General features: G+C 48.7%; 1 protein-coding gene across 1 annotated transcript in view; it reads right to left on the reverse strand.

Moving 5' to 3' along the window:
- Window positions 1-2,220: 2,220 nt before the first annotated feature.
- TRIM71 (tripartite motif containing 71) overlaps window positions 2,221-23,703 on the reverse strand; it is a gene marked incomplete at its 5' end in the record, with an annotated part of 58,154 nt that continues 36,671 nt past the window's right edge. The window contains 3 exons of the mRNA XM_082848911.1: window positions 2,221-3,927; window positions 7,508-7,642; window positions 13,713-13,880. Coding sequence (XP_082705037.1) covers window positions 2,476-3,927; window positions 7,508-7,642; window positions 13,713-13,880 — 1,755 coding nt within the window. The 3' untranslated portion in view covers window positions 2,221-2,475. The remainder of the gene's footprint in view (window positions 3,928-7,507; window positions 7,643-13,712; window positions 13,881-23,703) is intronic.

Below are 23,703 nucleotides of genomic sequence, written 5' to 3' on the forward strand. Positions count from 1 at the left end.
TGGGAAGGAAAGGTTAAGAGTGAAGATGATGAAAATGAAGACAGAATAATCAAAGGTATTGACTTCTGGAAAAAACTTAGCTTAGCCATAATCATGACCTGAGTTTCTGAGAACATTTTAAAGAATTTAAGATACTTTTCTTTTTCAATTAAAAAAATTTTTAATCATTTAAAAACAGTTGTCTTTGGTGTTTAAAGGGGGATTATTTAGGGGGCAGGGGGATTGAGAGGAGGAGGTTCAGCACCAAGTTATTCCAAAATAAAAAACAATAAAAATGTTTAATTACGTGATCTCTTTACCAGTCAAAGAACTTCGAACTTAGGGGCAACATAAAAGGCAACTGAATAGGAATTAGAGATGGATTCACTATTAGAGAGGGAATGACTATTAAATTCTTCAATAAAAGAAGAAATGCTTTTACATAACAAGATCCCCTGGCACCTTCCCACCCTGAAACACAGCAGCTGGGCAACAGCAGTTTGAAACTACTTTCCAGTTTTTGGATCCTTTATTGCATGTGGTTCTCCTTTATGCAACAAGGTTTCCCCCATCTTGGTCACTCAGAAACCCCAGAACTAAAGCAATGGGAAGACACAGGGGACCATGAAGTGGTAAATTAAATGTCCAAAAGAGCTGGATGGGAAAAGCAGTTTGATTGGCTTGCTACACTGGTCCCCATCATCTCCTTTTTTTTTTGGGGGGGGGGGGGAATGACAAAAACAATCTATCCACTTGTTAGTCTGTTCGTTAAAAACTCTATCCATATTGCAAGAGGAATTTCTCTTAAATACAGGGATAGAAACTGATCTGTTAGTCTTCCAGTTTAAACAAGAAGTGTCCTGGAAGCCACTGCCATCTGAGAGCACCTCTTTCTCCTGTGGTGCTCTGGAATTTGATTCTCATTTCAGTATTTGAAAGACAGTTAACGCCCAGAAGCACAAGGTTCTGCACCCAAGTCCAGCTTACGACAAACCCACCCTGTAAAGTGACGGATGCCATCCCATGTTTCTGCAGTGGGAGCCTGGCTTAATAAATTTTCATTCTTTGGTACCGAGATACAGGTTGAACAAGAGGTTTCAGTTCCTATACGTTTTTCCGGTTGGGGCAACGTGGTTTACAAATCCTTTACATTCAAAGGCCTTTAGGGGGAAAATTCACGTTTACCGTGCTCCGTGGCTTGGGAGCAGACCACTCTGTAAAAGTGACCCGAGAAGAGGGTGTGGGGATGGGCTGTTCCCATAAACTTGACTTTAAAACATTCTATTTCCCTGAACTTCCAAAGCAGGAAAAAATTGTGCTTTTAAAACAAAAGTTCATTCCTTTGCCTACTCTTCTTAGGAAAAGAAATGCCTAACATTAAGAGAACAACATTCAACTGCAGTCTGGGGGTCCCTTGCCTGTGTCTCATGCTCTCTGCTGACCAACTCAGCACACGCGTGCCCATCCACCCACTCAATGTCCACACGCCACATGCCTGAAAATCCTTTCTGAGAAGGAGGGTAATTTTCTTCTTCTACTTAATTCTTTATAACCAACAGCAAACTAAAAACACAACTTCTGAGAATACTTTTAATCAAAAATCCTGAACTACATCTATTTTTCAGAAACCAAAGTGTGAAAAGAAAAAGTTCTTTGGGAGGTGGTATAGCATTTTTACTATTTTGGTGTAAGGTGGCTTCACACACACACACACACGCACACACGCACACACACCCTCCCTTAGAAGAAACAAAGATTGCATACCCTAAGATAGGAATGGTCTGCTTTTCTTGGCTAGCAAGCCACAGCCACTTCTTCTAGGAATAAGAAAAGATACTGATGTTGAACGGGTTGAGAAACACACTGAGGTATAAAAGAACACAGGAAGTTCACTGTTGCAGCATTAAAAAAAAAAAAAAAAATGATTTTTCCCAAAAAGATCAAGATCACCACACAGCCTAACCCCATAAACACAGTATTCTCAAGAACACAAATACTCTACAATTAAGCATCTTAAATCCCATTTTTCCACGTTTTATAGTTTTTTTTTCTTTTTAACTTAGTAGTTTTCTCGTGTTTGCTTGGCTCAATCTACAGAATGCACCCCACCGCACACATCCAGCACCCTCCCAGCCACAGAGATGCTAGGCTTGTGCATGTCACGCCCCACGGAGGGGAGAGGAAACGTGAACTCCACTGAGCGAGGGTGGGAGGGCAGAGGGCCTGTTGGAGAAGGAAATGTAAAGGTTTCTGAGGTAGATAGAGATCATCACTTCACAGGCTCAATCCCTGCAGAAAAGATACGTACATTCATCTGTAAAAAAATAAAGATGAGGTAGGACATAAGCAATGTTGTACTTTTCTTGTTGTCTTTAAACAAAATTAAAAAAAAAAAAAGGAATTTCCCTGAGACGGTTTCTTCTTTGAATTTCAAAAGGGGGAGAGAGAGAGAGACGTACACACGCGCACCCCAAACACAGAAGCCTAGGAATGTGATTAGAAGATGAGGATTCGATTGTTGCCAAAGTCCACCACGACAATCATCCCATCCGGCGTGACAGCAATGCCGGAGGGCCGGTCCATCTGCCCAAAGCCACTGCCCTGAGCGCCAAACTTGCACAGGAAGCTGCCGTTGGACTCGAACATCTGCACCCGGTGGTTCCTGGAATCGGCCACGATGATGCGCCCCTCCTGGTCCACGGCCACGCCCTGTGGGCGCAGGAATTGCCCATTGGCGGTGCCCTCTGAGCCCAGGAAGCGGGCCGACTGGCAGTCTGGGTGAATGACCAGGAGCCGGTGGTTGTTGAAGTCGGTGACCACCAAGTGGCCCTCGTGGTTGAAAGCCACCCCCCTCGGGGAGTCAAAGTGCTTCCAGAGAGCCCCCTCGAAGCCATACTTATTCAGGAAGACCCCATCGGGCCCGAACAGCTGGATCCGGTGGTTCCGCGTGTCGGAGACCAGGATCTTGCCCTCAGAATTCACCGCCACATCCCAAGGGTAGTTAAATTGCCCGTTTTTGGTGCCCTTCTCACCGAACTTGAGGAGGAACTGGCCCTCAAAGGTGAAGATCTGGATGCGATGATTGTCTTTGTCGGCCACCACGATCCTGCGGGAGGTGTCACAGGCTACGCCGGCAGGCCGGTCAAACTGCCCGGGCCGGGAGCCCAGAGTGCCGAACTTGTGGTGGAAGGCGCCGCAGGGCTTGAACACCTGGATGCGATTGTTGCTGCGGTCAGCGACCACGATGTAGCCCTCCTTGTCCACGCTCACGCCCCAGGGCCGGCACAGCTTGCCATCGCTGTCGCCCTCACTGCCGAAGCTCAGGCCCGGGAGCCCGATGCCCACGTAGCTGCGGCCGGACTTGACCACCACCTTGAAGGGGCTGTTCTCGATGTGCTGGTTGCACAGGGTGACCGATACCAGGTGCTCGCCCTCCAGCTGCGGCCGGTAGCTCACGACGTATGTTCCGTTCTGCTGGTCGCTCACCTCCGCACCAAACAGGTTGCCGTCAGGGCCCAGGACCACAGCCGACATGAGGTCGCCTCCTGAGAGGCGGGGCTCCCCGTCATGGTCATAGCCGATGACAGTGAAGGAGGCCACCTTGCCCTGGAGGGCCCGCTTGAGGCCGTCGCCTGTGGCCTTGGTGAGCGGCGCGAAGGCCCCGCTGCTGACAAAGCCGAAGGACTTGATGGCGAGGTAGAGGGCCTGGTCAGGGGGTGTGAACATGACCCGGTCGTCCTCCTGGGGCTGCAGGAGGCTGCGCACGGTCTTGAGCTCCTGCACCTGCGCCAGCATGCGGTCTCGGGCCAGCAGGATGTCCAGCGCCCGCCCCTCCTCCAGGACCTGCTGCACGGCGCTGATGGTGCTCTCCAGCTTGTTGAGGTTTTGCCGCAGCTTCTCCACCTGCAGGTACAGGGACTTGGCTTTCACCTGGCGGATTTTCTCTACCTGGAGGGAAAGGTGAGAGCCGGGAGAGAGGACACAGAGGCTTAGAACCAAGATAGAAAACAACACATCGGCTGACATACTCATAACTGAGGGAAACCTCACACCGAGGGAGGGTCTGCAGAAACGTCTGGTCTGCATTCCCCCAAAGTGGCAAAATCCAAAGACAGAGGAGGCTGGGGAACTGTCCCGGATCACAGGAGATGACTACAGAGACCTGACAACTAAACGCCAACAACTGATCCTGGATTGGGAGGACACTGCCATTAAACACACTATTGGTGGGATGTCCCTGATGGTCCAGTGGTTAGGACTCTGTGCTTCCACTGCAGGGGGTGTGGGTTCGAACCCTGGTCAGGGAACTAAGATCTTACAAGCCGTGCATGGCCAAAAAAAACTCAAAGCAAACCAAACCAACCAACCAACCAAACAAACAAAAACACCAACCCACTATTGGTGAAATGTGACTACAGACTCAGGATTAGGTACTGGTGTTGTAGCAAGATTCGACTTCCTGGTTTTGATTAACTGTGATTAAGAGAATATCCTTGCTCAGAGGAAATAAACTGAAACATTTAGGTGTAAAGGGGCAGTGTCTCCAACACTCTAAAACTTACTGTCAAATCACACACACACACTCACCTATTGAAAGAGAAAGATGAAAATGGGACAAGATGTAAATAATCAGTGAATCTGGGTAAAGGATACAAGGGGCTCTTTTATTATTCCTGCAAATTTTCTCTCAGTTAGAAATTAAATAGAAGTTAGAAACAGCCGTGTAACAAAGAAACGTTTACTGAGCACCTACACTGTGCCAGGTGCTGGAGATACATGTGGCCCATAGAAAACATGGGCCCCGCCCCACTGAGCTTAGAGTTTAAAGCAACAGATACTAAGCAAGCAAAGAAATACTGCAAGACAATTTCAGACAGTGCTGGGGTTAGAGGGTAGAAAAAGAGTGTGACAGACAGTGACGAGGGAGGCCTGATTTAGACAGAGGGTTGTCAGGGACAGGTGGCCTTGAACGTGGAGAGAAAAGTGGCAGAAAGGGGACCAGAGGAAGGATAGACCAACGGACTGTACTACAAGGCTGGTCATGCACTCCCAACACACTGAATCGAAAATGCTCCTACGTACAGAGGGCCTAAAGTCTCCTGAAGGATATTTCTCTCTCAGCCTCTCTCTCAGCATAAACACACACACACACACACACACACACACGTAATCAGAGACAGAAAGCCTGTGTGTGGAGAGAATAAAATGAAGGATTTGGCGAGGATCACAAACCCGGCTCTTTCCTTGTCCCGTTTTCTCTCTTCACAGGGGTTAGAAATCTTCATCAGGGAGCCTGAGAGGTCCCACACCCCAAATTTGGAGATACCAACTTTTTAGCAACTATTGGCCTGTATTATTTCCAAAGGGGCCTCTAAATCTAAAACACCGTGATATGTAAACACGGGTTCTGACCTGCTTCTGACTCAGATCACACTATTAGGGAACGTGGGATTTCTGTCTGCCTCATCAGTCAGTTCTCCATTCTTTTGCAGGAAATAACTCAGTCCTCTAAGTTTAAGTGGTTTCCTCTGAAAAGAACAGATCAGTCGCCCAGCCAGTGCGTGCTGTTTTGCAGAGAGGACCATGACTTCTGAGTGCTTGACCGATCTGAAAGCCACAGAAAGTCTACTTCAGAATAAGGGTCCACTGTTGGAAGGGCTGGATTTTAATCCGATTTTCCCGTGGGGGGTGGATAACATGATTTTGGACCTGATTCATGTGTATTCATCTGTCCACTCTGGAAGGACGTGTGTGTGCAGAGAAGCCCGTGTGGGGACAGATCAAAGAGAAGCTCTGTCGTTTGGTTTTGCACTGGGCCAAACCTCTCGGCCTCGATTCTGATCCCTCAACCGGATAGTTGCAGCTACCCACCAAGAGGCAGCCATGTCCACTGGAAATGCACAAGCTACAAGAAAGGACATGCATCCAGATACCTATAACTAGGTCACCCAGCACTCAAGTTATCTCCAATAACCAGGATGCAAGAAAAAAAACACCACTGTGTAACAAGGAGGTGCCCAGACAGAGCCAGGCAAGAGGGAGCAGAAAAATCAGTGATTAGTGAAGAAGAAGGGGGACTCCCACAGGATCTGGGGCGTGGTACCCCAGCAAAAAAAGCAAGCACAAATGGGACTGAGGCGTGTCCAGAATGAGCAGGCTGATTTTGGATTTATCCAAGAATGAGTTTTTAGGCAAGTAAAAACGAAATTGATAACATGAATAAGAGACTGACTGTCCTTCCCAATTTGCTTCTCCTACGGTAAAAAAAAAAAAAACGTGCTCTCTATTCCTCCTGAAAGAGAACTGCCTTGAGAGAGGTCCTCAGCCCCACCGGAGGGAGGGTAACTAAGGTGAGATCTGCAGAAACCCCTGCACACAAAGGCCTTTTCATCAGCAGATCCAGCAGAGCAAGTTTGTGGCAGAGTTCACCACAGAGCTCTCAGGTTGCAAGGAGGGGGCCCCTTTCAGTTATAATTAACATTCGTGGGTGGCATGGGACTGGCAGACCTTGGGGACATCGGAGGGTCTGAAAACTGTGTCAGGCCCACAAAGGTGCCTGAACAAATCATGTGAATTAAATCTTGGACTGTTTCCATCCAAGGACTCTTCTCTTCTGTCAAAAGGCAGTAGAGAGTCAGAAGAAGCAGAAAGCACCTAGATACAGAGCTAACTCAAAGGAAGAGGCAATGCAAAAGCCCACACAGCCTTCCCAAAGGCCAATACAATTTACTATTTTAGGGGACAGGAAATTGGCGAGGATCACTTTCAGAAATCGACATGCGGTCCCCACCATCATATAGTTTGCAGTGAGCCAAACAAGCACCACACACTCAAACACACCCGTTCACATCAGCTCTGTATAGTCTTGCTTCTGGGTTCAGAGAAGGTGATCCCAGTTGAACTGGCGTGAGGTACTGGCCCCTCTTAGGCACGCTGCCCTCTGAGCGAGAGCGCAAGATCAGAGAAGAAAATGCTGCGGGGGGGGGGGGGGGGGGGGGGGAACGGGACGTGGGCGGGGCGAGTCATCCCTCCAGCTGATTTTATCCAAACAGCACACCAGCACGCTCAGCGCTCTTTCCGGCTCCAACAGGAAGAAAGGGCACTCGCTCACTGCCCCAAGTGGAAAACTGGTTTTCCACAAGGGGTCAGGAAGTCCAAACAGCCGGGACACCAAAACTAAGGACGTGTGTTAGCAGCCTGCTTTCCTAACAGCAGTCTCCATTGTACTCCCTTCTTTCTGCTTCCACCTGAGTGCCTGCAATAGAAAACTTGAGACTCTGTCCAGTCTCGGGGACCTGACCGCTTCTGAAAAGGCTTCTTGTCGTCTTACTGCTCGGAGGGAGACCCCTGCATCTTTCTGCAGACAAACTTAGGAGAAAACTACCAAGTGTTCTAAACTCAGAGCCGGGACCCAGGGTGTGACATCAGCATGCTGTCACCCTGCTGTGGTTCAGAGGCCGTGCCGGCCACCGAGGAGGAGCCCAAGGGTGGGGTGGGCGTGCAACCCCCCCCCCCCCCGCCACGTTACCTTCCACAGCAGCTCACACTCCCGCTCCTCCAGGGCCTTCTTGTGTCTCGCAGTCACGGCTTTGACCTCTGACTGTACCACTTTTGCCTTCATCTCCACCTGCTCTGCCACCGTCTGGGCCTGCTCGATGCTCAGCTGGAAAACCAAAAACAATCTCAGAGCAAGAGAAGTACCTTCCCTCCTCACACGCAACACTTAAGGCTGCTTTCTTCAGCCCCGAAAAACTAACGCCTTAGGCCCCCAACCCAGACCTCGAGGTCCACGTCCTTGGAAAGAAAGCAGGCACTGGGGGAGAGAAGGGCATCTGTTTGACATGTAACTGAAGGAGCTGCTTGGCAAGGGCTGCATTTCTTTGTATAAGAAATGGCACCTACAAAGTGAATGTCAGGACTATTAAGAGATAGTCTGACACAGTGAAACCAGTGTAGCTGGGTCACAGCCCAAAACAGACTGGGGATCAGATGTGAAATGTTCTACTGCAGATGCATGAGCAACTTTCCACAGACTTTCCGGCCAGGCTCCCCACCTGGGGGAAATCTCGCAGGCTGGGCACATCCCTTGGGAGAAGGCGTGCAACAGGCTGCAGCCCAGCTCAGAACCAACACCAAGTGCAAACTGGGAAACAGTGTCTGATGCACCTGAGAAGCCCTGCCTATGGCCAGAGACCACCTCTGCACCCCCAGGGCCCAACCCTGTACCATCAGCCCCCGTAAATCAACCCGTTTAATCAGACGTATGATTGTTCATAAAAAATTAATCCAGACAGAGGCCTGGTGTTTTCATGAATATTACATGATGTGCCTTGAAAAGCCACAAGGATTGGAGACACTGAGGTATTAAATCAGGGAGTTCAAACTGATTGCTAATGCTGCAACAGGCTTCAGAGCAGGTGTCCCAGATCAGGAGGGACCCAGGGAAGCCTCAAGGGTTTAGAACCTGCCTGGGTTCAGGAATCAGCTACAGGTGACCAGTCTTCTGCGTGCCCTGCAGAGAACGGTTTCTGGGACACGAAACACATCTAAAGCGGGCACAGTCCTGGACAAGCCAGGCCAGATGGTCATCCTAGGGCTCAGGAAACCCAGGTTCAAATCCTAGCTCCATCTCCTACCAGTTCAGACAAGCTCCTGCCCTTCTCCAACTTCGGAGTGAAAGTGAGAAAAATGCAGAACAATATATGGGAAGAGCTGAGTCCTGCCCCTGGTCATCCTCTTCCCTCATCCTACTTAGCTCGCATTATACAGATAGGCCGATTCACACTTCCTACCTTGTTTTGTTTTTAAATTGTAGTAATAAAATACATGCAGCATAAAATGCCCCACGAGTGACATTCAGCACATGCAATGTGGTGCAGTCACCACCACTGTCTGGCTCCAGAACACCTTCTCTACCCAAAATGAAGCTTCCCACGCCTGTGAAGCAGTCACTCTCCATCTCCCCTCCCTCTCCCCCATGGCAAGCATAACCTACAGTCTCTACAGACTTGTCTATCCTGGATATTTCACACAAATGGAATCAAACAATACATGACCAGCCTTATTTTCATGAATATGCTCCCGGCTAATCAGCTATGACTCATTCAGTCACTTACAACTGGGACCCCTAACTGACCACCTTTCTCGCTCTCAGTCTGATGACACCTGCTCACTGCACTCCCTGCCCCCATCCCCGTGAGGCCTAAGGATCCACTGAGCGGATAGGAGCTGGCACCTGGCCGATCTGGGTGGCTCACAGTTTGGCCTGGGATGCTTTCTCTTCCAAAGTCACCCTAAAACCTCAAAACCTAGCTCAGATGCCACTTCTTCTCTAAAATCGGAAGTAAAGGACACCTATCCACAGTGTTTCCGTTCCATCTTTACTATCCTGTCCCAAGTGTCATTACAGACTGAACTAAGGTGGGCCAGGTACACAGTGCACGGTACTTAGCACTGGGTTCTAACAGGAACAATCTATACATTTTATACTTGCTCGTGTCTATGGCCATAAACCGTGTCCTATCAAAGCACTACATAACTGCACTGGGTTAAATATCGTCCTGCCAAACTTCAGGCGTGCCTGCAACTTCAGAACGTGGTTAAGATGAGGTCATATTGGACTAGGGTAAGTCCTAAATGCAGTGACTGATATCCCATAGGGCCATGTGAGGATGGAGGCAGAAAATGGAAGTAAGGCAAGTACAAGCCAAGACGTGCAGACCACGACCTGCAAGAAGAAGCAAGGAAAGGTTCTTCCTTAGAAGCTTCACATGGAGCACAGCCCTGCTGACACCTTGATTTCTGACTTCTATCCTCCAGAATCGTGAGAAAACAAATTCCTATTGTTTTAAGTTACCCAGTTTATAGCAGCCCTAGGAAACTAATACAGTAGCCAACAAGTTGAAATAGATGGCTGTATCCAAATTACCCGAAACACAAAAAGTTAGACTGACGGGCTTCCCTGGTGGCGCAGTGGTGGAAAGCCCACCTGCCGATGCAGGGGACACGGGTTCGTGCCCCGGTCCGGGAAGATCCCACATGCCGCGGAGCGGCTGGGCCCGTGAGTCATGGCCGCTGAGCCTGTGCGTCCGGAGCCTGTGCTCCGCAACGGGAGAGGCCACGACAGTGAGAGGCCCGCGTACCGCAAAAAAAAAAAAAAAAAAAAAAAATTAGACTGACGGATCAAATAAGTGTGCATGTAAGCAGATACCATAACAGGGTGTCTCGGGCTGTCTGTCAGGATTAATTCAGAAGAAGAGAAACCTCACTAGACATTTAAGCAGAGACGATTTAATACAGGGAATTTGGTTAAACGGGAAGCAGGGAACTGCTAATGCAAAGGGCACACTGATGATTAAGACAGACTGCAGTAACTGCAGTCAGTAGCTACCACCCCTTGGGCTCAGAGAACAAAGAAAGTAGGGGTTACCAGGACCCAGAAGTATGGGGGAGGGGCACCCCAGGCCCAGCTCATTCTGGGAGTGGCAAAAGCTAGAAACTGGAACCAACTTCTGCTGCCAGGGTAAAAAAATACTGCTGATAAGAACAGGAAGTCAAAAGGAAGAAGCAAGTCCCTTCTCCCCACTTCCAGGCACGTGGTTTGAAATGAACACTGCAGCCCCAGCCTCACACGGCACGACTGTGAAAGGGTAGGTTGGTAGGTTATTAACCGGTACACCCTGTTTTCAGATGTGTTGGTTATTAATTAGCACAGAGCTGGTATCCACATCAATGTCCGACTGAGACAACCAAGCCTATGGTCACAACATTTCTTTAACGCTTCCTCGATGGAAAGCAAAGGCCACAAACTGCCTTCTATTTATATTAACATCATATTACTTAACCAAACTGAATTTCCATTAAAATCAGAAGATATGGAAATAACAGGTACACATTCCTACAGGGCAAGAACTGGCCGGAGAGCAATGACCATCCCCTCTGCATGCACAGCCAGTGTCTGCTCGCCGCCTACCCTCCTAGCCAGGCTGCTCCTACTGTTTCCTCCTAGGTCCCTAGCAGGCCCTTGTGTTAACTCCCATCCTATGACAGGAACTCTTTCTTCTATTTTCCAAATAGGTCAAAGGGGAGCAAAGCTCTGGCTATAATTTGAGTCATTCCCATTCCTAGAGTCATAAAAGTCCTATGTGAAGAGACCAAATGGAGCTTTCCTCTCCAAATCCTACACAACACCCCGGCAAGCACTGCATTCCAAGACGTGCAGACCAGGACCTGCTTAACTAGTTCCCATTATCTAAGCAGGGCATTTGAAGGACGCCAAGAGGCAGGTGGGTTGGGGGAAAACAGCAGTGGGTAAAAGGGCTGAGGAAACTCTGAAAACAGAAACATTTGCAAGAAAGGAGGAGAAGGAAAGAAAGGAAGGAAAAAGGGAGGAAGGGAGGGTGGGTCACCTAACAAGCATGGGGGCTTGAGAAAAAATGTTAACTTCAAATGTTAACAGATTCAATCAAACACTCGAAGTTGAGGCAAGTCAGTGATGCCATGTGACTGCTGAGTGGTGGCCACTTAGTACTGAGGAGGAGTCTGAGGCCAAATCTGGGTTTCACAGGGAAGGGTGCAGAAAGTGATTAGTGATGTCTGCCATGGAGAACAGTGGTGGCCTGATGACAGGTATTTAAAGTGTCCTGATAGAAGATACTAGAGAATGCAAGTGTCACCCATAAGCTCAAAGGCCACCATACCGGTACCAGATGGGGGAATTACTGTAGTTCACTCTAAAATGTAATTTTTATCACATTTAATATCTTTGAAACTATGATTCATCTTAACACTGTCAGCGGGCTTTTTCGCTTTGTTAGCTGTATATAAAATAAATGTGCATATCTTCCAGTTAATGGCATCTTAAATGTGATGAAAGAAATAAACAAGTAACGAACCAAGGCTGTCTTACATGGAGAGCAACTATATTCCTGACCCAAACTCTGGATGTCCCCCGGGGAATCTGTGCACCTTTATGAAATCCTCTAATTACATAAGTGACCAAAATGTTGTACTTCCATCAAGAGTGAAAGTGACTTGGATATCAGATTACTTGACTCATCAGAAAGATCACTTCAGTATCACACATAGGAATGCTGATAGCTGCTGAGAAACTTATTAAAATCCTAAACCATCTGCCCACCCTAGAACACACGATTGATTCTTTACCATTTCCAAAAAAAGTCTTATGTTAAAAATAATTCATGTATTCAAATACTCGTTCTAAACAGTTTCCTACTCGATTACTTTTAAAATATTTTTCTATCTATCTATCTATTTATGGCTGTGTTGGATCTTCGTTGCTGTGCGCAGGCTTTCTCTAGTTGTGGCGAGTGGGGGCTATACTTCCTTGCAGTGCGCAGGCTTCTCATTGCAGTGGCTTCTCTTTTTGCGGAGCACGGGCTTCAGCAGTTGTGGCACATGGGCTCAGTAGTTGTGGCTTGCGGGCTCAGTTGCTCCACAGCATGTGGGATCTTCCCGGACCAGGGATCGAACCCGTGGCCCCTATACTGGCAGGAGGATTCTTAACTACCGCACCACCAGGGAAGTCCTCCTATTCAATTGCCACTCGAAGATTAGCAACGTTTCTTTTTTTCCCCCATAAATTTATTTATTTATTATTGGCTGTGGTGGGTTTTCAATGCTGTGCGCGGGCTTTCTCTAGTTGCAGAGAGCAGGGGCTACTCTTGACTGTGGTGTGCGGGCTTCTCATTGCAGTGGCTTCTCTTGTTGCAGAGCACAGGCTCTAGGTGTGCAGACTTCAGTAGTTGTGGCTCGCAGGCTCTAGAGCGCAGGCTCAGTAGTTATGATGCACGGGCTTAGCTGTTCTGCGGCATGTGGGATCTTCCCGGACCAGGGCTTTAACCCGTGTCCCCTGTACTGGCAGGTGGATTCTTAACCATTGCACCACCAGGGAAGTCCTAGCAATGTTTCTTGACTTTCAAGCTTATCCTACCAGATGAGGGAAACAACCTATGATTTTTTTGTCTTCCTAAAACCTTGTCACCTGGATCAGGCAAGAAGATTCAAAAATTAAGGCACACTATTACCTGCCTATGTAAGAGAACTTCACTATATCTCAGAGTTACACGTGTCCCTCCCTAGCCCCAAAGGGATGGGAATTCAACAGAAACAAGGGTCTAAATGACCAGGACGTCTAATGCTTCCAACAGAATAGAATAAAATAGCATGGCATAGCACAGCAATAGCTAATGCTTCCAATAAAACTAAATTAAAAATAAATAAGTAAATAACCATGGCATGACCTTTATTTATCACCCAAGAAAGAGTCTGAGATTCAACCTTAAATAAAATTTCCCATGCTCACTTATTTCTCACCTATAAACAAATCTGAGTAGCAAGGTGAGCACCCAGTCTTTCTAGAGTCCTGACTGAACACCCTAATATCCACTTGGATTTGGGGAGGCGGCTGGATGGCAAACAGGCAGCTGATGTGAAGGGGTCCAGCCAGGGTATCTGGAAGAAGCCCTGACCAGCCAGTAACTGCAGCCACATCACTGTCATCTTCACCATACTGTGAGGTCTCCATGCACTGCCCACCCCCATGTGACTGCTGCTGCGTGGGTGTCACATGGGCTCATGTGGGTCGTTGTCCCATGGCCTCCAGACACTGGAGTCTGCCCAATAATCTACCCATGCCATCTGAAAGGGAGTGGTAAAGGTTTTATATGCAAGAAAGAACCAGGGAAACAGGTGAAGGGTGGGGAGGGACTGACCTGGATGGCCTGGCGGCCCTGCTGGGCATCAGCCAGCAGCTGGATGGTGAGCGCCCGTGAGTCCTGCAGCGCCTCCTGGAGGTAGACGAAGCTGTGGCCGCCGTGCCGGCCCACAGTACACTCTCGGCAGATGGGCACTGAGCACGTGTCACAGTACAGGTGCAGCACCTGGGGACCAGAGAGGGCCAGGTGTTAATGACAAGGGGGTGGGTGGCGGGGTGCTCTGGATCTCAGGACCCCACAATAAACAAGCACACCGCATAGGGAGCGGGATACCCGCAGGCGACCGTGAGGACAACTTGCTCCCCCCAATCCCCACCCAAAGAAAAACAACCCACACCCTCGTTCTACTCCAGTTCCATTCACAACCACAATTGAGACACCGCAAAGGCAAGATGAAACAAAATGATCCTCCAAGGACTTCCCTGGGGGTCCAGTGCTTAAGACTCTGCGCTTCCACTACAGGGGGCACGGGTTCGATCCCTGCTTGGGGAGCTAATATTCCGCATGCCGCTCAGTGTGGCCGAAAAAAATAGATTAAAAAAATAAAATGTGCTGCTCATCAATTGACCTTAGTAAATGACAATAATTATACAGTCATACGAATAAAACTATTTAAAACAAAAGAAAACAATCATCCTCCATAAGAGATTTCCCTGTAACTGAGATTAATTACCCAGAAAGGTTCCAAGATTGTCTCCCTGGTCTGAGATTGGTGGCCGGAATGAAAGGATAAATCAACAAGTTCCTCTCGCCACCCCACGCTCTGGGGTGGAAACCAGGCTGGGGGCCAGGATCAATCCCCCTCACACGGCAGTTGGCTGCCACCGTCCCCCCATCAAGGACACGAGCACACCCAAGGCACTCAAGCAAGGTGCGGGCTTAAGCTTCTGGAACAGAGGCCAAAGGCTAATGGTAAAGTCAGCCAGCTTCTTGTCTTTCTTCTTCCTGCCAAGTTGTTCCAAGGAGCTGACCCTGGGAGGCAGCCGGTGCTGACAGCGCTGTTTATACGATGCTCTGTGCCTCCCTGGGGCCCTGCGTGCTGGTGGGGGGGAGCGGCTTGGCACCACCTCCACCTGCTGATAAACCTGCCTGAGAGCCGAGCTCTCAGGAGCCAAAGCTCCTTGGCACAGAACGGGGCCAGTCCTGTTGCATCCCTCCCCAGAGCCGGCACGTAGGGCCGCTGTCTATAAATGTTTGCTGGCTTGCTTTCAAGAGAAGAGCTTCAGTTTGCCTCTGGTACACCTGGGGTGAAGGAAAGCGAGCCAACACTCGACAGGCAGGGAAGGGGCCATGTGTGTGTGTGTGGGGGGGGGGGTGTCTTTCACATACACAAGCACTCAATCTCCAGGGGAGGAGGCTGCACAGGGAACAAGGGCTGGTCCCAACGCATGGAAGATGGTTACCCTGTCCAAAGCACAAAGCACAGAGACCCAGAAAGTTCCTAATAGGCTGAAAGTCCCACACAGAAAGGGCCTGGGGCAGAGCGAGAACGCGGCTCCTCTCATTCTCCAGGTTATTTATTTTATTCCAACCAAAGTCTCGGTGTAGTGCGTGTCCACGAGGAAATGACTGTCAGCCAAACAGGCTGCTCCACGTAGGGGGTGTGTGATCCAGCAGGGGTTAGGTTGCTTCTCTGGGAACTCTGGGATCCAGGAATGGAAAAAGGAAAGACTTAGGATATCACGTTCCTACTTTGAAGAAATGGTTGTGATACGGCAAGTTTTCTGGACCCTCTTTTACAGGAGGGAAACGTGATCGGGTTTGTAACTTTAGTGCCGATTTTTGTCCCGTGCTGTACCGTGGGAGATGGAACCCAGGAGGCATCTGCCTTCCTTTGTGAAGGCTAATCACTTTTTGAAGAAGGTCCACCATTTAGAGACTATCTAATCTTTCTCATTTGATAAATCTAAAATTCCCAAGCCAGCCTTAGATACTAACCGAAAAATGCTAAACTGGGTAAATGTGGGGAAATGCCCCGACACTCTCATTTTACGACATGGTGCTAAAGCAATTCTCCGGCCAGTTTCCACGACTCAACCACATCCCTCCCCTCTGCTCCCTCCATTTGTCACGGGAATAAAGGGATCACTCCTGCTAATGTGAAGTGTGAAAATCTCCTGCCACAAGGCTCCCTGTTCTTACCAAACAGCTAAGCAATCTTCTCTTTACCTCTGCTCAGGAGCTACCTTTTCTTGGACAACTGTGTGGACTGACTAGTGTCCCCCTGCTTTAGGAGTCTGTGGGGCTCCTGCGAGTGGGGAAGAACCTTAGGCTGCAGGCCCCCGCATGTCCAGCCGTGAGAGCCCAGGTACCTCTAAAATGGGCAAACGGGGGTGCTGGGATGTGACCCCACCTGACAGTGTTTCACGTGGGATTGACACAGCTCTAATCGCCTAGAACACCCTGTGATCTTGGAAGCGCCACTGCTTCTGCAGTTCCAGGCTGACTGTAGGACCACGGGTTGGGGCTGGGGGTGACAGTGTAAGTGGGTAGAAGCAGAGCCTCAGTGGTGCTTTTAATTAACTGTTGATTTTTTTTAAAAAAAGAACACACTGTCTAAAACCTGAAAATGCGATCACATTTTGTAACAATTTTTTTTTTGGCCACACCATTCAGCACGTGGGACTTTAGTTTCCCCGACCAGGGATCAAACCTGGGCCCCTTGCAGTGGAAGCATGGAGTTTTAACCACTGCACCACCAGGGAAGTCCCACATTTTGGAAACTTTCTAGTGAAATATCAGAGTAAAACTTTGGGAAGATGTCACACTCCATTTAGAAGCTCCACATCTCACTCACCTGGCAATTTCTAAGGTCAAAAACTTACAATTTTATAGCTTATGAAACTCAGTGAATAGGCAAAGGTGCACACGCGTGTGCATGGGTGCAACTCTCTCTGAACCAGCTTACTTAAGGTTACTTTAAAAGAATAAACTGGATGACTGTTCAGAGGGCCCACCGCCAGAAAGAAATGTGGCAGAGGCCATGAACTGTGGCTCTGGGAAGGAGCAGTCCTCTGGCGGCAGGAATTCCAAGGCCTGAGCTGCCTGTTTGGGGCTTCCCGGGCAGATGTGTGGACACGCCCCCTCCCCCCCCACATGGCGACAATCTGGCTGCCCAGCTGAATGGGGCAGGCCTGACCTCTGACCTTGCAAGTGACCACCCTCTCCCCTGCCCCCAGCTTCCAGAACACGCCCCACCCACTGCCTTCCTCTCCCAAAATTTCTAAAATACCAGCGGAGACAAAGACCTAGGAATGTGAGCCCAGCAGGAGAGGAATGGGGGGGGCGGGCGGGGGTTGGAGGAAATAAATAAATAAATAAAAATACCAAGCAGACAGGTTTACCTTAGCCAGGGCTTAAATAAAGTGCTCTGTTAATGAACAAGAATGTTCTACATTTTATATTACTGATACATGTGATCCAACAAGGAACACACACACACACACACACACACACACACACACACACACACACACTCACTCACTCACGTTGGAGCACCAGGTTAAAATACAACTATCCACATCAGTGAGAAGTGTAAACAGAAAAGTATGGAGGGGGCCTCTCATTGTCAAGATCCCCCAACTGAGATAATAAATATTAACTGCTATAAACTTACTTTTTGAGGTTTCTTTGACATCCCTTAAAATGACTGGGGACATGCGGCCTCCCACAAACTCAGGCCTAGACACAAGGAGGTCTCCACCCACCACTACAGACACGAAGGGGAGGTGGGCTGGTGACAACCAGAAGCCTTATCTGTATGTAACACTCGGCAGGCTCTCCTATTAAAAAATGGTAAACCAAATTCAAGGAGTAAAGTCCAGCCACGCAACTAAGTCTATCCAACAACACCAAAACCAAGCTTTACTTGATTTAGGGAAAATACATTGAATGCCAGTGGTTCTCAAACTCGCAGAAGCCCTCCTACATCTCTGGCCAGAGCTGTGGTCTTGGGGGGCCTGCAGAGGTGAAAGAAAGGAATCTGGACCCTCCTTCTTACACAATCACCACCAGCTCAAGACAGCAGAGTCCTGCTGTGGACAAGTTACTTCTTTCTGGGGGAAAGGAGTCGGAAACTTTTTAAGACAAGTTAGGGAACACATATGCATTTTTAATGCAAGAAGATACACAGGTGCAAGTCGTTTTTTAAAAATCTGCCCCAGGGACTTCCCTGGTGGCACAGTGGTCAAGAATCCGCCTGCCAATGCAGGGGACACAGGTTCTATCCCTGGTCCAGAAAGATCCCACATGCCTCGGAGCAACTAAGCCCGTGCGCCACAACTACTGAGCCCAGGTGCTGCAACTACTGAAGCCCCTGTGCCTAGAGCCCATGCTCCGCAACAAGAGAGGCAATGAGAAGCCCGCGGAAGAGTAGCCCCCACTCGCTGCAACTAGACAAAGACCGCACGCAGCAACGAACACCCAATGCAGCCATAAATAAATTTTAAAAAAATCTGACCCAATTTTTCAGTTGTTTCTACTTTTTTACATAATCGTCCAAAAATATGCTATATTCTATGCATAGGTGAACTTTTTAAAGACACAAATAGGAGAGCATTATACTAGACCTTTTCACTTAATTATATTAACTGGGAGAATGTTTTGAGTTGGGCTGCCTGTTTTATGAATGGCTGCATGGTATGTCGCCTGCAGATGATAGGATTTTAGTATCGTTTCCTGATTTTTGAAAACTCACAAGCAATGCCACGGTGAATATCCTTTTATATTGTTCTTTACAAAGCCCAGAATCGTCAATTTGATAATATATTCAACTGCTACATCATTTGACAAATCAGAAGAAAAAAATCTACTTGCATGTGTGGACAGTAAGGCTTCTCAAATTTAATAACTTGATGTCAGGTCAACCTCCATTCATGTGAAGAACAAAGGTTGTCAAGTGCCAATTTCTGTTCCCAAACAAGATCAGACCTACACGATGAAAGGCCGGCATGGGGACACCAGGGAGCCGGGCAATGCGGGACTGGGAGTCCGGGTCCCCTCTGCTTGGCTGGAAGGTGGAAGGTGGAGGCTGAGACTGAAAAGAAGCCCCAGAGGAGCAGCAAGAAAGCAAGGCTTGTGTTTTGTGTGGTCGGGATTGGCTGCTAGATTTTCCAAAACACAAGGGTAGAGGCGAGTGGGGCCGCTTGTTGGGATGATTCCCGAGGTGGGCAGTGAGGGTGGTCTCAGGCAGTGTAAAAGAAGAGGGCAGTCCCAGTGGGTATCATTCAAACACCCGGTGAAACAAACATGGGTAGCCCCATACAAGCCCAGAACCCCCTTCTGCAATCCCCAAATTCAACAGATCTGGAAAGCAAAAGTTTTTACACAAGCTGTTTGGCAGCAAAACCTGAACTGGTGTGAAAATGATCTCAGATTTTTATCTATACCATTTAGTGTGAGTTCTCATATATTTCACTGAAGAACTGCTAATATTCATTACTTTGTGGTGCTGTTTCACAGTATAAACTTTCCAAAATCATAAACGTTGAATGTCAAGGCACATCTAATCCCAAGGGCTAGGGTAAAAGACCTGCCAGGCCAGCTAGCTGAACAAGAGTCATTCCTGGGCTCAACAGGCAAGAGAAGGAGTTAAAGACTACCAGGTGGTAGAGTGGGATGGGGGTGTGCAAGTGGGGTCAGAGCAGTTCTAGGCCAAATTTTTTGGTTCCTGTGGACAAGGCAAATTTGAAAAGGAAGGGTTGGAAACAGGAATGCCATCAGCTCGAGCAACTTTTCTTGTTTTTGGCTGCGCTGTGCCGCGCGGCTTGCAGGATTTTAGTTCCCCAACCAGGGATCGATCCTGGGCCACAGCAGTCACAGCGCCGAGTCCTAACCACTGGACCACCAGGGAACTAACTCCCAGCTCTTAACAACTTTAGACTCAATGTGGTTGCTGGTACCAAGGGAAGGCATAGTTCAATGATGACTGAACGTCCCATGCTGTTCCCCGGAGGTTTTTGTGCCACTCCAAAAGCCACATCATGATCCCTTTCCTATTTTTTCAGAAGAAAATTTTCACACTCCCAATGACCACTGCTTCCCAACACCGACCAACCACCACGTACCACCCAGCAAGACCCAGCTCCTCCAGTGCCTCAACCCACGAGGCTTTCTCCAGGCTCCTGTTCCTCCCTATCACCTGCTCCCCTGCTTGTGGGACCAGGTCCCAACACCCCAGAGCCAGGCACACGGGATCCCCACTTTATATTTCAGCAGTATTTATGTCTTATACTTTATATTCCCTGTCTCAGGGCCCTCCTCCAGGAAGAACCCTCCCTGGGCACACAGCTCCTAATATTAACATGTGCAAAAAGCAGAACCATTGCCTTTTTATAAAAAGCTACAGGTAATTAAAGGAGTAAGTTCTGTTTCTACAGTTAAATGACTGAATTTGGCTGAGCTCACTTGCAGATTTGGTACAAAAAAAAAAAAAGAGAGAGAGAGAGAAAAAAAACACCTCCATTTTTGGCTCAGAAAACTGTCACAATTATTAAAAAGCATGAAAATGAGTTCATCCTAGAAAGGAAACCACTTCCCCTGTAGCACTGAAGCCCCACAGAACAATGACACACACCGCCTTCCTCCAGTGTTGCCAGAGTCATAAACAAAAGAGCCTTACAAATATTTCTTACCATAGCTCCCCTCCTAAAACTGAGGCTGCAGCAGTAAATCTGACTCAAATAGGGCCTTTAGGAGGCAAGGAAGGACATATAACCGAGGTGTGTGTGTTTTTCTGGGATCCTGACGATACTCGGGAACTGTGCAGCTGGGTTTTCGGGGCAGGAGAATCCTCCAAGGGAGCTCTAAGGGCAGAGGTCGAGGTGACAAGGAGGGTAAGAAAAAAAGCAGGCAGAAGACAGCGCTTCCCACGTGGAGCTACAGTCAGCACGTCTTAGAGCCTTTGTAAAGTCCCCCAAAGAAGCATGTTTTATAAAGGTATAATCAGGATGTCACAAAATACTCAGTGTGGGACAATACACATAGAAACTCCAGAGACGAGCTATGCCTCTGTCCCTTCACTTCGAGTACCCGCAGTGCCCTCCCTATGCCAGCCCAGCTATACTCAGGCCCCTGGCAGCCACGATGGTATCACTGAGAGCCTCCTCGTGGGCCTGTATCCATCCTGCTTCCTCCCCAGATGCTGATAAACAAGTTCTCCATCCAAACCTCTGGGGGGACCCAACCTGCAAGAGCTCCTTCGCTCTTTGGACTATTCATTTGCCTGCTGGTCGGATTCTGGTTTTCAGGCTGGAGTCTTGGTATCTTTGCCCAACCACAGAGCTCTGAGGCACAGTCATGGCTGGCCGCCACCACCAAGGCCAGCAGGGTTGACTGCCCACAGCCTGCAGTCTCTCTCCTTCCTGGAAGGCTTTAACAATGGCCCACACAAAAGAGCAGGTGACACCCCTGTGCTGGGGGGTTTCCTCCAACAGATCCAAGTTACATGACATTCAGTGACACTCTGGAACATACCAGAACTGTGTTTGGGGTTACTGCCTACCAAACGGTTTTTCACAAATAAACGTATTGACTTAAATAATATGTGGGTGTTTAAAAATTCTTCCAGGGGGCTTCCCTGGTGGCGCAGTGGTTGAGAGTCCACCTGCCGATGCAGGGGACACAGGTTCATGCCCCGGTCCAAGAAGATCCCACATGCCGCGGAGCGGCTGGGCCCGTGAGCCATGGCCACTGAGCCTGCGCGTCCGGAGCCTGCACTTCTGGAGCCTGTGCTCTGCAACGGGAGAGGCCACAACAGTGAGAGGTCCGCGTACAGGGGGCGGGGGGGGGGGGGGGGGGAGAGATTCTTCCAGTTCAAAAATAAAAACCAAACTTCCCTATCAACAGAGAAACAGACAGGTATATGTCCACACAGTAGAATTCTTTTAGCAATGAGAACGAATTACTGATTTTGTGCTATCACACAGATGCCTGATGGAAAAATAAGAATCAAAAAAACATATATTGCATAATTCTATTTCTATGAAGGCAAAACTAAGGTGAGAAAAATCAAAGAAGTTGCAAGTGGAAACAGGTGTGACTGGAAGGAACTCAAGGGAGATGTTCTGGAGCCATGGATGTGTCGTTATGTTGTCTTGGTAGAAGGACTAGGTACACAGGTGTATAGAATTGTCAAAATGGGGAACTCCCTGGTGGCCAGTGGTTAAGACTCAGCGCTTCCATGGCGGCAGCAGGGATCTCAGGTTCGATCCCTGGTGGGGGAACTAAGATCCTGCAAGATGTGCAGCATGACCAAAAAATTTAAAAAGAACTGTCAAAATGTATACTTTTTATTGATGTAAATTATACCTAAAAAATAATAAGTGAGGGGGAAACCCTCCCAGCGACCACCTAGCGGTGGTGGGGTGAAGCTTGGAGCCCAGCCTCAGCATGGGCTCCTCACAGCTAAAGACCTAATAAATACCCTTTGAGCCCATAAATGAGTTACTCCAATGGCCCCACATAATTTACTTCTAATAGGTCACTACCATTCTTCCCACAATGTTCCCATTAGGTATTATTTTTCCTTTGCCCTCCACTATAAATATTATCTTAAGTTTAATCTCACAAGAGGCAAGTCGGACTAACTCCCTGGAGGTTTTGATAAAAATTAGAACCCCGAGTCCGATTTACAGCCCCACAGGCGGCCAGCGGTCACACAAAGCCCTACGAAATCATTAGTGTGCCAGCTGCCGCCCAGGCTTGCACCTGACCTCTGATGTACTAATGAGTGGTCCAGGCAGCTTCCAGCAGCAAATAAAAGAGATTTGTTCCAACACGGAGATCACCGCCCACGTAAATTATAGACTTTCAAATCAGGCACGAAAAGATGGATTTTGACAGAGATACACAGTTTTCCTGTTTCCTGTCACAAAAGCATGGCCCAGTTTTAATCTGTTGTGTTCTAGACCAGAATCGGTGGTACTGGGAGGCTGACTGTAAAAAATGGCCAGACTGTAGGTGGCCACGTAACTCAGTCCTTACCTCTTAAACAGTGGGCGACACCATGCACCCGAAACCTTTCACCACCACCCCCCTGAAGTAGCAAAAAGGGTCTCAATGGCCTGCATGGCTGAGATCATGTGGACAGGTGGATGTAAAGCAAGGGAAAGCACTCACCTCGAGAAGGGAAGCAGAAATAAAGACTCAGGTAAGAAAAGAAAATTCATAACAAAAAAGGTTTTGAAATATTACTAGCCGTATCTTATCCCTCCAATAAGGGATAACAACCCAATATAACTGTTCCTTTCTCTCCCCAATTCGGCAAGTTCTATAATCCGGAGTAGCTGGGCGCCTGTTACTTAGTTGTCCGCTGCCTTGGGCAACACAGGTCCAACACTGGCCTTCCCGACGGCCCCGTGTGACACTGTCACCCCCGGTGACAATTTTAAGAGCCAGCTAACTTTACACCAAGCACTGCCTCCAAATCAGGAGGTTAGGGCTACCCTGGTGGCGCAGTGGTTGAGAGTCTGCCTGCCGATGCAGGAGACACGGGTTCATGCTCCGGTCTGGGAAGATCCCACATGCCGCGGAGCGGCTGGGCCTGTGAGCCATGGCCGCTGAGCCTGCACTTCTGGAGCCTGTGCTCCACAACGGGAGAGGCCACAACAGTGAGAGGCCCGCGTACCGGGGTGGGGGTGGGGGGGAAATCAGGAGGTTAACCGAATATTTAATGCTGTAGGAATCTTATTCACAGGCAGGAATGATTTAAATTGGGGAGGGGGGCCCCATCAAGAAAGCAGTAGATGGACTCTGTGAATTCTCTCAATGCCAGTAAGGGCCACCCCTCGACGCGGGGCTGCGGTGAGGGCTCCCCATGTGTCTGTGGAGCCCTAAGCCTAGGCTCTTTAGCGGCACTCCTCAAAACTGCTCCCATCAAGGAGAGCATCAAATAGAGAGCAGACAGACACACTCCTCTATCCCCTGTGACACCTCAGGAATCACCAGAGGCTTTCTCAACAGTTTCCTCTGTGACCAAGAGCAGAGGGGC

Source organism: Leucopleurus acutus (assembly GCF_964270905.1).
Source record: "Leucopleurus acutus genome assembly, chromosome: 10".
Lineage (NCBI taxonomy): Eukaryota > Metazoa > Chordata > Mammalia > Artiodactyla > Delphinidae > Leucopleurus > Leucopleurus acutus.